The 13,605-nt window shown below is 46.4% G+C and overlaps 1 protein-coding gene across 2 annotated transcripts in view; it reads left to right on the forward strand.

The window, feature by feature from the left end:
- CPNE2 (copine 2) overlaps positions 1-13,605 on the forward strand; it is a 209,703-nt gene that overhangs the window by 131,740 nt on the left and 64,358 nt on the right. For both annotated transcript variants that reach the window (XM_006267367.4, XM_019497720.2), the window contains exons 9-10: positions 6,266-6,352; positions 9,489-9,548. In XM_006267367.4, coding sequence (XP_006267429.1) covers positions 6,266-6,352; positions 9,489-9,548 — 147 coding nt within the window. The remainder of the gene's footprint in view (positions 1-6,265; positions 6,353-9,488; positions 9,549-13,605) is intronic.

The raw sequence follows: 13,605 nt of genomic DNA on the forward strand, positions 1-13,605 counted from the left end.
GGCCAGAATGCCGTGACTGGATATTGTCCCTGGTCCCCTGATCTCTGTGCTCTGCTGATGGTGGCTATGTAAACACTGAACACAGTGCTGTGGCTGTGCAGGCTGCGGTCCGGGCAAAGGCTTCTGCAGGTGTGGACAGAAGCACCTAAGGCTGAATCCAAAGCCTGTTAAAGCAAATGGAAAGACTGGCAGTTGAGTCCAGTGGGCTTGGGGGTCATGCTTCTGATGTACAAACCAGCTCACAAGGTCTAGAGTGAGGAAGGAAAGTTTCAGTTTCTCTCCTTTCTTAAAGATCTCACCCACAATACAGAGGGGGCAAATGTTGGGTCCTTCTAGGCATCCTCATGTTTTGAGAACTTGTTTCCATCCAAGATCCATGTAGACATGAATCAAGCCTCCTTTCTTTGTTTTATAGATGAAGAAAGTGAGGCACAGATGTAGCCATCCCAACAGTTGGGCTGTGGTCTCCCACAGAATACTAGGAGATGCTTTAGGGTTGTGGCATGTGGCAGAGGCCAAAGCAAACATTTCTGTGAATGTTTCTAAGGCCTGTGATCCTAGGAAGCTGGACTCGATGACTTGAGTGGCCTGTTCTGCTGTTTTACCCTTAAAACAAGTTGTTGCCCTGAACATTCCTTCCTGTTCCACCTCTTCTGTTTCATCCTCTTTTCTCTTGATGTCTGACTCATTTCTTTAGTTTTATCTTTCCTTTCAAATGCCACTCATCCTTCCAGTCCAGGACTCTGAATCAGAGCCCATTCTGTCACTCTTCTCCCTTCTAAAACCCAGTGCTGGCCCCATCTTGTTTTGAGATCTAGAGGTGAATGCTCAGAACGACATTAAGCTTGACTTCCCCTTAGCGCTGTCTGTTTGTTGCTGTGCATTTCTCTTTGTGACTATGTCCATAAAGATTGTGTTCCTCCTCCCCCTTCAACCCCGTAGGGAATTACCTGAGAGGACTAGAAAGAATCGATGCTTGTACCTTGTACTAGCATCAACCCTTCAGAGTGCTTTGCTGCATTCAAATGCGTGACTTGTAACTATAAACCTCCTTTCCCTGCTAACAGGAAAATGCTACTAGTATTTCTGCTAAGTCCTAGAACAGGGGTAGGCAACATTTTTTGGCCAGAGTGCTGAAAAACACCACAATGCCTACCTTGGAAGGTGCCAGAGTGTCGGCATACCAGAAAAACAAAATGAGGGCAAGGGGTACATGGCAGGATGCCCTGCTTGTGCCCCTTGCCTCCCAGCCCTACTGCCCCTTGCCCCCCACCCAAAGCCCCTGCCCCCCAGCCTGGGCTCTGTGGCTGTCAGCAGCTACCCTGGCTGTGGGTAGCTGCTGGAGCCTGGGCTGCTCCCAGCAGGGCTTGCAGCATCCCAGCTGCCTGCTGGGAGCAGCTCAGGCTCCTGGCTGGCAGCAGCTACCCAGAGCCAGGACTAGCTACAGCCAGGAGACTCCAAACAGCTGTCCCGGGCTCCAGCATCAGCTCTGTACTGGTATGTGCACCCGCTCCTCGGAGCGGGTGGTGGGAAGGGCCTGAGGCAGCACAACTCCGGTCTCTCCCCCGCTTCTGGCACAGAGGTGATTAGCAGGGTTCTGGAGCCTGGTGCAGCTGTTTGTAGCCAGCCCGGGCTCTGGGTAGCTTCAGCAAGCAGTGGGCAGGCTGCAAGCAGCTACGCCAGGCTCCACAGCTCCGGCATCAGTGCCATGCTGGCAGTGACTGTGTGCGCACCTTGAAGTGACAGCGGGGCAGCGCAGCCTGCCCTGACGTGCCCATGCAGTTGCTGCCAGCATGGAGCTGATGCCAAGGCTGTGGAGCCCAGGGCAGCTGTTTGCAGCCTTCCTGCTGCTTGCTGCAGCTGCCCAGAGCCCAGGCAGGCTACAAACAGCTGCGCCGGGCTCCGGAACCCTGCTATCACCTCTGTGCCAGGAGCGGGAGAGAGACCGGAGCTGCACTGCCTCAGGCCCGTCCCACCACCTGCTCCGAGGCCTGGGTGCATGTACCAGTACAGAGCTGATGCCAGAGCCCAGCACAGCTGTTTGGAGCCTCCTGGCTGCAGCTGGCCCTGGCTCTGGGTAGCTGCTGCCACCCGGGAGCCTGGGCTATTCCCAACAGGCAGCTGGGACACTGCAAGCCCTGCTAGGAGCAGCCTGGGTTCCCGGCTGGCAGCAGCTACCCAGAGCCGGGGCTGCCTGTGGCATGCCGAGCAAAATGCCCTCGCATGTCATGCTCGTACCAGGGGTTGCCGACCCCTGTCCTAGAAGCTCCTGTGAAGTAGCTGCATGAGTTGCCATTTGTTTGAGAACCTGGCAGGTTGAGTTCAGTTTGAGAGGCAGCCCCTAAAGTAGGATGCTGTCTCCTTCCTTTTTCCTTTTTGTACAATAGCTCCCTAAAGTGGCCTGGCAGATCAGCTGTGTGTGCAGATCATCAAGTAGAGGCTGCTTTTGTGATCAGAGTGGTGGGTTAATGTTGATGCTTGGGTTATAGTATTCCCTGGTAGCTTGGGACTTTGATGTGTGAGGGGCTGTGTATGCACAGTTGCAGGAAGACATACATGGTCCCTGGCACACAATAAGCTTGTAATCCCTTGAGAGCACATGGGCTGGTTCTTTTAGTGTTGGTTTTTCCTATAGCACCCCCCCCCCCCCCAAGTGTCAGTGTTCCAGAGGGAGGACTTAGGCCCTCGCTGGTTGGGATAGTGTAGCCCTAATTGGTACTGTTCATGGGAGCACCTGGCAACGTACATTGTGCCGTAAGACAAATGAACTTCCACAAAGAGCTAAATTGTCCCTAGCACAGTGTGGAGGAAACTCACCATGACTCTTTGTTAACTTCCAGAGGGTTTTTATGACTAAGCCTGCCCGCTGTAATTCAGTGCCCTTTCTTTCAAACACTAAGGTCTCTTGCACAACTGAATCTCCTGACTTTTCCTCTGTGCTCCAGTTACACTAGCAGCTTTTATTATTATCCCTTGTTAAAATAACTAGAAACTATTGAGTAACTTGTTTCCTACCCGGGATTGTTTTTTCCATTGAATGCGTTGGTGCCTGACCTACTTTGGGACACACAAATGCCTGGAATACTTGGTCAAATATATTTTTATTTATAAAAACTGAGAGCTGCAAACTACAGGCAGCCAAATGCAATGGGAAGTGGCTTAATGTAATTTACTAGCTGTCTGGAACATTGCCTGTTAACATTTCCTTCCCTGTGGGCCTATTCTGTCCCTCCTTCCCTTCTTTGGTCAGTCATTCTCCATGAAACAGACTCTTTTTTATGGCTTTGATGCAAGAGGCTAAGTAGGCTGAGTTCTAGCCTGCAGTGCTGGTGGGGAACAATCTGGGGGGAGCTTAATGTGAGCATGTATTAATGTAAATAGCTGCTGTAAATAGTTTCACAAGTAGGATATCTAGATGCCCTCTCCAGCCCAGGGGGAGATGACAGTCTGAGCCTGGCATTAGGCTGGAGAGACTGTTCCCTTGATCAACTCTGACATTTAATTTGATTGGGTGAATGTTAGTCCTGGGGTTAATTCTATAGTTTTGTAACAGTTTTGCTGTGAGTGTGGCTTCCTGTGCCTGAAGAGAAAGCTCGGGAGAGAAAAGGGTAGCCCCAAGGTGGATGGAGTAGAGAAAGTAGTAGTCTCAGGGAGGACAGAGTGCAGTTTGAGGAAGGGCAAGGAGAACTGCTGTGGCACAATAAAGTCTGTTTGGAGCTCGGCAGTCTGCTGTGCTGTTTGGGACATTAGCACTCTGATCTCCCCCTCCCTCCCCCCTTTCAAGAAGAAAACATTACCCCCCACCCCGCTTCCTAGGAGCTGATCAAAGAAGCTCTCCAAGGTGGTAGTGCTATTAATGGGCAGGGAAGCCAAGGACAGAGAAGAGACAGTGTCTCAAAGCCAGAGGCTTGCCCTTTATGAAGCCATGTCAGGGTTTCACAGAAAAGTTCTAGGGAGGAGGGAGACCAAAATAAGGCTGCTTCTTGGGGAGTCCTGAGGTAGAACTTCTCCTTGAAAAGGGGTATTGATCCATGACAGTAGTCACCTCACTTTAACCTGCCACTTTCTTTGGGCATCTCTAAAGTCTTCCTCGATGGTGTGTAGGTCAGTGTTTCTGAACCTGTATGCCATGGCACAAAAGTGAACAGGTCAGAAATGAACAGGTGTGCTGTAGAATTTTGTCATGGCAATGAGCTACAATAGGTATGAGGATGGGAAATGCCTTAACAGGTGTGCCGCAGAAACTTTTTATTAATGTAAGCGTGCCTTGGAAAAGGTTGGGAAACACTGGCGTAGGCGATTATCCTGCAGCAGTGAAGGATGGTTTTATAATTAAGGTTTGGCCTCAAGAGATCACAGTTCGGCTCTTGCCTCATCTCTGAGCTTGAGCCAAGTCACTTAATCTCTCCATGCCTCTGAACTCTGTCTGTACAGTTTGGGCAACAGGACTCCTATCCTTTGTCCATGTCAGTGGTAGGGTACTTAGGGCAAGGATAGCACTTCCTTAGATGTACACACAACACTTAGAAGAATGATGTCCTGGTCTTGTCTTCTAGGGACTATGATGATGCTACTGGTAAGGATTACTGTTCCAGAAACAGAGAGGTGATTACCCATGTTATCCTGAAGTCAGGAAGAAGGTAGAACAGGGTGGCACTGTAGAGACTAACTGGTCCACGCAGACATATGCTGTCGTAAGCAGCAACCTGCTTTGTGAAATGCCTCTCTGAACCAGTTAGTTTTTAAGGGTGTCTTTACACGTGCTCTGGGGTGGGTGGCGGGGACCTTAATTAGATCAGATCCTGAGAGCCACTCTAATTAAAGCTCTGGCAGTGTCTTGTGTGTTCAGCATCCCTGCTCTTCAAAATGGTAGCAGGGGCTCTTTAACTAGAGCTTGTTTGATGAGCTGAATACACGAGACACCAAGGCTTTTGGACCATGCTAATTAGCACACTCCAACAGACTCAATTAATTAAGAGCAGACATTGGGCACGTTTGTAAGTGCCCTAAGGTCCCACCCTGCCCTACTTTCTGCCTGTTTCAAAAAGTGCAACAGTGGCCACCACTTTTAGGTGCTCAGAACTTACTCTTTTCCGAAAGTTTCTGTGTATAGCACACCCTTTACTGCATAAGTGAGTGGGATGTTTTCCACGGAAAGGTGGTAGCTGGGATTTTCCCCCATAATGGTTTAAAAATAAAACTAGTACAAACATTTGTTTACCCAGTGAGTAATCAGCCTGTGCCTTCCCACCACTTGAAATTTGCTAAACTCATCTGTTTCTACTTTCATCTCTGTCTAATACCCAGCACTTCTAAATACAGCTGCCCGCTGTAAATAGCCCCAGCAGTCTCTTTTCAGACCCTGGGAGCCAAAGCTGTGAGCAGAATGCCTGTCTCTCCTCCTTTTATCTGTATACACGACAGCACTCCCACGCCACCTGTTTGTCACCACTGCTGTGTTCAGACCCTGTCTTCTTGCTGGAGAGCTCTCACTAATCTCCTTATCCAGTGTCATGCCTGTCTGTTTGCCCCAGGGATCAGGCCTGCCCTATATTGAGAAGATTTTTCAGGTAAATGACCTTGTGCACACCAGGGCATGACTGGGCTGGATTTTCAGGGACTTGGTTCCCAGAGTTGGGCAACTTCAGCTCTTATTGAGGTATCATAGCTAGGGCCAAGTCTTCAAAGCCAGATGCGCTGAGTTATTTTCAAAATCTGCCCACTCCTTTAGGTGCCTAAATTGAGCTATCATGGTGGGTGAATCATAGGTCCCTGTTCAGACAAGTACAATGAATTAATAATAATAAAAACCCCATGCTCAGCTGGTGAGCTAGGAGAGGTATTTGTTACAGTGGATGGTGTGTACATAGAATTGAGTCAGGCATGAGATCCAGAGCCCCATAATAGGTCCATGTTGGGATGTCCTGTAGTGGATAGATCCAGATGACTAGTAGCTTGGAAGAGACCTTGGTTTTACTACCATTGACCTTTGCAAAGCAAACCATTAACTGCTCTGCACCATCAGTTTTCTCATCCTAAAATGGAAATCAGGCTTCCCTTCCTTTGTGAGTGCTCTTCGTTTATTCATTTGAAAAAGAATGTTGTTTATTCCATCAACTGGCTTATGTTGGGAAAGTAGCTGACAGGTACTAGAGGTAAAAGATCTTCATATCTGAGTCCCAGGTTGTTAAATTATGCTATGTTGATGTCCAAACCCTTGCAGAGAACTTTGCTTTCATGCTGTTATCTTTCTTGTTTGTTACAGCTAGAACTAGAATGCATTAATCCCAAGAAGCAAAAGAAGAAAAAGAACTACAAGAACTCTGGTAGTATTATTGTGAAATCCTGCAAAGTGAGTTTAAATGTTTTTATCCCTCTTTTACAGTTATTTTTTTTGGAGGGGCAGGGGTTTATATTATTGGATAAGTTCAAGACCAAAATCCCAATAGGAAAGTAAATGCTGTCACACAGATCTCTGAATACAAATTCAATAGTGAAGAGAAACTTGTGTCCCTAGCAAGACATAAATGGGATAAGTCCACTGTGTCTGACTTACTCATGTAATGCTGCATCTTTGGAGCACCAGTGATTCTACAGAATTGGGGGGCATGGAGGCCATGGGTTAAGGGAGGATGTCACACACGCATATGGCTGTACTTGCTGTCCTGTCTTCTCCCAATAGTCTCCTGTACCTGGTGGCAAGTGAGAACAGTCCTTCCCTGCTGCTTTATGGTAGTAACCTTCCTGTGATTGAGCCAGAGGTCTCTGTTCTTTTTAACAGCTGTCTAAAACTGTTGGACTTGTCACAAATACAGATGATTAACAGGCTGTTAGGAAGGGGATGTGGAGGCTGGCAGTTAGCTCTTTGACTGCAATTACTGGGGCAGCTGTGAATTATTTTAGAATGTGTTCAATAGACTCTGGAAGGCTACAGATAACGCACAATACTTGCATCTTCATAAGAGTTGAGTGGAGAAAGCCAGCACTCTGCCATGATGAGTACAAGAAGATCTTCCACTTCTCAGGTTGTACGTCTGGGACTTGTCAGACTCAGTTTTCATAGAATCATAGAAGTAGGGTCGGAAGGGACCTTGTAGATCTTCGAGTCCAATCCCCTGCCTGGGCAGGAGGAAAACTGGGCTCAAGTGACCCCAGTCAGGTAGGCATCAAGCCTCTTCTTAAAGACCCCCAGGGTAGGAGCCAGTAACTAAATGTGTGTATTTTATACCTCATTAGAATAGTACTTTGAAGTACAAAACCAATCCTAACTACATAATTCTCCAGTACTACAGCATATTCTACATCAGATAACCTAAGTAACACACTTCTTTGTACAAACTGAGATGAACATCCCATCTGACCTTTTGCCTGAATTCCCTTAACTCAAAGGAAAGGCAAAGTGCATCTGTTAGCTCCCAGTACTAAAAACATAACAGGATGTGCATATCTGTTCCCGTGTCCCATAGTTAAAAAGGACTGCTAGCTCTTTCTGTCTTACTTGGCCTGTTACCAGGTCCAAGCATAAAATATTTTTTCTCCTATTTGGTCCAGCATGCAGTTCATTTTTAAGAACGTCAGTTTCAGTGAACTAAATATATTTATTTAAAAGAGAGTGCATTGGACACGGTCAGGACTCCTTTCAAAGTACTCATCTTATGTTAAAGGTGTAAAGATCTGCTAAGATTTTCGAAGCATCTTAGAAAGTTTGTGGTAACTGGATGACTTCACTTTCATTGGCCCCTTGCCATGGTAGTTTAAGGGTACAACACTTTTAATCTCAGTGTATTGCCAGCTATAACTTTCGCTTAGTACCTAACATTCATTGCCAGGTCAGAGGAGCCAGGGACTTTTTAAGGTCCAGTATATCTCGCAACTTGGCTAAAAAGTGTACATCCACTAAGGCCCTAGCCTTAGTGGCTCATGAGGAATGAATTCAAGCAGTCACACACTCCCAATTGCTGTTTGTCTTCTTCACTTTTCTGCCTTGAACACATCTGAGTTCCTGCATGACTCCAGGATCTGCTGCCTCACAGTGCTAGAAGTAGATGGAATCCTTCTTCACCATCTGGCAGGCTGGGATTCCAGATTTCAAACCTGTAGAAAATTGAAATCTTTTACTTCTGCTGTTTTTGAGAGATGCTGACTATTAAAATGGTGTTCTAGGCTACCATCAATCCTCTGGATCATGGTGTACATATGAGAGGACTAGTCAGGTGCCTGATGAATCCTCTTGTGTGGAGTCCTGTGACCATCACTCCAAGATCTTTGATGCATACACAGAAGCAAGAATCTGGAGGAGTGGAGGCTGCCCAAGACCTACCACCCCCTTTTTAGACCATTGAGACAGAATGCAAAGGCCAGATCAAGTCCAGACATTCTGTGCTTTGATGGTTGTAGCTTCTGCCAGAGAGCAACAGATAAGAATTGCTGCTGACTGCCTAACGCCTCAGCGAGCATTTGTTTCTGTCACGATGATGTCCCTTAGCAACAAAGGAGTTACCCACAAGGCAGTGGGGTTAGGGTTTTGAGGTGTCCTATACTTGCCTTATTCTGGAGGTTGCAACATTGTGGTATTTTATAGGAATTATCCTGCCATGCCATACCATACCACATTGCCACGAGGCCCTCCAGTCAGATGCAGTTTACAGTCATACCCAGGACTAAAATACCCAGGACTATACTGGAGAAGAAAATGGGACAGTCCTCAAGATGACTTCCATTCCCTCAGAAACCACTGGAACTAGAGACCAGGCTAAATGCTTTCAGGCCCATTAGATGCTTCCAAGCAATGGTCTTGGACAACATGTTAAAACAAGCCGCTGGAGTAAGTCCAATTCCTAATGGACACAGAGCCACATTGCCGTGAAAAAAATCACAATTTGGACATTTTGCAATTATAGCAAGAAGCCAGTGTCCAAATGGGCCATGCAAATTGACTACTTCTTTTGTTCCTCTAGACAAGGATTGTGGCATGCTGTTGAGGTAATGGGAATGGAAAGCTGCTCTGCTGCTTTTTTGCTTTCCTGGCTCTCTTGACCCTTCTTTCTGACAAGGGCACTTTCTGATGTAGGCACTTGGTGGGCACGTATAAGAGTGCCCTCCATGTCTGACCTGTGAAGGACATAGGTCTGATACAGTACCAGCCAGAGAACTCTTTGATTTCATGGTGTTTCCAGATCTATCCAGTTTGATCCTTGGTGTATCAGCCAAGATGGTGGCTGTCAACTGATGCCTGAACTCCCTTCAGCAATGCAGCATGTGTTTAATTAAAAATGCTTCAAGGTTGTTGAGGGGAAATCCAGGCACTTCTCCACATTTGTCACTTTGCTCTGTGACCCAAAGAGATTTGGAAACCAGAAGGCATGTTGTCTGCTGCTGGAAGCATTTGTAACTTTTTTTTTTTTTATGAACCTCCCAGGATTTTTGGGAGGGATGAAGGGAGCTAAATGTTTCTTTAAAAGTCTCTCTCTCTTTTTTTCTCCGTTCAGATAACCAGAGATTACTCTTTCCTGGACTACATCCTTGGGGGCTGCCAGTTAATGTTTACTGTAAGGAATTTCACTGCTTTTTGTCCATTAACTGTAATGAATGTAAAATTTCAAGTATGTCAGAGCTCTAGGTGAGAGTACATGTGCTAATTAAAGCATTAGGTAAAATCTTAAATATCATTGCAAGCTGCTTTGTCTTACACTAAACTGGTGAGTGTATCTGGGAAGCTGTGAATTTCCCTTAACCATAAAAGCAAATGGACAGGCAAGAAAGTTGCATTTTTTTTACTCCATATCCTGCTGTTCTGTTGTGTCTTCCTGTCAGCAGCCTTTTATTTCCACTTTTCATGATCTCTTCTGACACAATGTGGGCTTCAGGGTGACTCCAGGCATTTGTTGGCAGGTTGTCTTTCATAGTTCCAGTTGCATTCTCTGCAGCCTTTTTTTATGTGAACAACCGGCAGGTACTACTGGCATTGCAACACTATATTGTGCTTACAACATAATAAGTGGAGAACTACCAGAGATGAGACATTAAATCAAAGAAATATTTGCTCTAGCAAAAAGAGGAAAACCAGAGCCCTCTTGTCACTGGCAGATCATTAAATTAAGGGTTGCATTTTGGCTTTTCATGCTAATTTACATTAGAGTCTTCATTACCAATAAACTTAGTGATTTTCCATTTTATTTCCTCTTCCACACACAGACCTTAGCACAACAATAGAACTACATATAAAAAGCTCTTGCACTTGTTCCGGTTTCTATGGTAACTCTTACTTCTCCTCCCCCCACTTTTTTTCTCCTCTGTCTTTAGATAGACAACAAATAAAAATTGAAATACTGCAAGAGCGCACAGTTCTCTGGTTTCTGTACTAAAAAGAGAGTTTTTAGAAATTAAAGGGCTGGGGGGGGTGTATTCTGTTAAACAGTTAAACATTCTTCTAAGGTCTCCCAATGACATGAGGGCTGTCATTTCTCCTCTAATCATTCCATCAACACACCCACACTCTTGATCAATTGAGAAGCTAGAATTGCAAATGGAAATACTGAAGCAAAAACACACATCAGCAGTGTTTCAAATAAGTGAATTTGGCTAAAAAGCAGACGAGCTGTTCATGCCAAATTACCACAGCTATGACCAACAACTGTTGAACCTTGGGAGACGATTAACAAGTTCAGCTGGCATTGGGTAAAGCACCAAAGAACTTGGTGTGGCGAGCCAGTAGGGGGCGCTCCTGCGTGAGCCACCCACCTCCCTGCACCCGACCACCTTCCAGGCTCCGAGTGCCTCCCTGGGGTGCCTCCCGTCCGGCCAACCCCTTCCCTGGAGCACACCCGCTAGCCTGGGGTTTCCGCTGCCACCATCCAAGGCTCTGGACTCACTTCTGGCTCTGTGCACCTTGGAGAACGCAGGCCTGATCGTCCAATGGGAACTAGACCCAATACAGGCACTTGGGGCACTTTCCCAAGTCAGGGGCTTATTAGGAAAGTCTCCCTTAGTCCACGGACCTAAGGGGCCTCCTCGGCATAATTTAGACCCACCCCTCAATAAGTCTCCCACACCGGTCACAAAGGACAACTTTATTGATTACAGGGGGTAGGGTGAAAACAGGGTAAAAGGTAGAACAATATCAGAGGAAGATCAGAGGAATCCTATAGAGCAAACTAGAATGGCTGAGGTAGCCGTTTAAACACGTATCTGAATTACTGTAAGCTAAATTTCTAATCGGATCTCGAGTAGCTTACTCACACGCATCGTCCAGAGGTGGTTGGAGTTTCCTCTGGAGGCAGGTCACTCTTGGAGCATGTGGTTATGAAGAGAGAGCCAGTTTCAGATTCACCTGGATGACCACATGGCTAATGGCTACCTTCTTCCTGGCCTGGGCCTTTTTTATCCCCTCTCTGACCTCAGCAGCCCGGTCCAATCGAAGCTGCCAATACTGGCCACAAGCCAACCAATCTACCAAAGCATCCCTGGCTACCTGGGCCCGCGTGCAGGGCCGGGCTTTTCCACCCTGCCCAGGTGACCAGAGTATTCAGGCACCAGGCTTTTGTCATGTAGACAAGGTGGGAGATCCCCGCCCTGAGGGATTCAACACCAGTCTCTCAGGCTGGTGGAGACGGATCTCTGGAGAGGGGCACCGACAGTGGCATTTCTGCCACACTTGGAAACCTTTCTGGATGTGCTGGGTGTACAGGTGTGGTCTGCAGCTCTCAACACACTGACTTTGCTTCCTGGCTCAGTCAGAAAATTCTATAGTTGACAAGTTTTTGACCACACCTCCACTTCACAAAAGTGGAAGGCTAAACAATCACCATCTCCAAAAAGAGTGAAGGGAGACCTTAGAAGAACATCTTCAAACCCCATAGAAGACTTGCTTGCTTTGAGTGAAATTTGATAATCATTTGATAGTCTTCTACCATGTTCTACCTGAAACCCACACACTAAAGAAGAGTGGAAAAGAATGTCTGAGAATGGACAGAGATTTCATTCCTTGTGCATCCAAAGCTGTTCCAACCTTAAATACAAAGCATTGCTAGGGGATCAAAGAAGATTTGTCATATGCTAGAGAATTAGCAGCCAAAAGGAAACGAATCCAATATGGTTTAGCTCAACCAAATATGCAGATCTAAATGTTTCTGGGTGCAAGAAAGGCTCACAGCTGAAGAATGAACAGGAAAAGGCTACTCCTGCACTAATATTGACTAGTGAAAAAAAACCTTGGTTCTTGGACCAGGGATAGTGTTTTGCAGTATGTGCCAAAGATAAACTACTGAGTGTCTGAGAAAGACGATATAAAAATTTTGTACATAAGTACAAAAATACTTGAATAACTATTAACCAAAAAAGCACGTAGTCACTATGATCGTGAGTCCAGACTGCCAACCAAAAAAAATTAAAAAGTCATATGGTATGCTTCAAAAACTAAAACAAGTCTCAATTAAAAATCCTGAGAGTTCATAGAATCATAGAAAATTAGGGTTGGAAGGGACTTCAGCAGGTCATCCAGTCCAACCTCTTGCTCAAAGCAGGACCATCCCCAACTAGTTCATCCCAACCAAGGCTTTGTCTAGCCAGAACTTAAAAACTTTAAGGATGGAGATTCTACCACCTCTCTGTGTAAATTGTTCCAGTGTTTTACTACTCTAATAGTAAGAGAGTTTTTTCCTAATATCTAACCTAAACTTCCCTTGCTGCAAGTTCGGACCACTGCTCCTTGTTCTGTCATCTGCCACCACTGAGAACAGTCTAGCTCCATTCTCTATGGAACCCACTTCAGGTAGTTGAAGGCCGCTGTTAAATCCCCTCTCAGTCTTCTCTTCTCCAGGCTAAATACGCCCAGTTCCATCAGCCTTTCCTCAGAAGTCATGCCCCCCCCAGCCCCCAAACTGTTTTCCTTGCCCTCTGCTGGACTGTCTCCAATTTGTCCACATCCTTTCTGTAGTGGGGGGGTCCAAAACTGGACATAGTACTCCAGATGTGGCCTCACCAGTGCTGAATAGGAGGAAATAATCACGTCCCTTGATCTGCTGGCAACATTTCTACCAATGCAGCCCAGTATGCCATTAGCCTTTTTGCAAAAAGGGCAGACTGTTGGCTCATATTCAGCTTATTGTCCCCTGTAGCCCCCAGGTCCTTTTCTGCAGAGCTGCTATGTAGCCAGTCAGTCCCTAGCCTGTATTGGTGTATGTAGTTAAACACTTATTGAGCTCTCTTTCCTAATCACCTCTCTCTGGGAGCAGGGATTTCATAGATTTCATAGACATTAGGGCTGGAAGGGACCTCGGAAGATCATCGAGTCCAGTCCCCCACCCAAAGGGTAGGAAGTCAGCTGGGGTCATAGGATCCCAGCAAAATAAGTATCCAATTTACTCTTGAAGGTGTTCAATGTAGGTGCTTGAACCACCTCCGAAGGCAGGCTGTTCCAGACCTTGGGGGCTCAGACAGTAAAGAAATTCTTCCTTATGTCCAGCCTGAAAGGATCTTGCAGTGGTTTAAAACTGTTTGACCTCGTCATCCCTTGGGGTGCTCTGGTGAACAAACGTTCCCCCAGATACCGGTGGTCACCCCTGATAAACTTATAGGTGGCCATCAGATCACCCCTGAGCCTGCGCT

The sequence above is a fragment of the Alligator mississippiensis genome, chromosome 10 (assembly GCF_030867095.1).
Source record: "Alligator mississippiensis isolate rAllMis1 chromosome 10, rAllMis1, whole genome shotgun sequence".
Lineage (NCBI taxonomy): Eukaryota > Metazoa > Chordata > Crocodylia > Alligatoridae > Alligator > Alligator mississippiensis.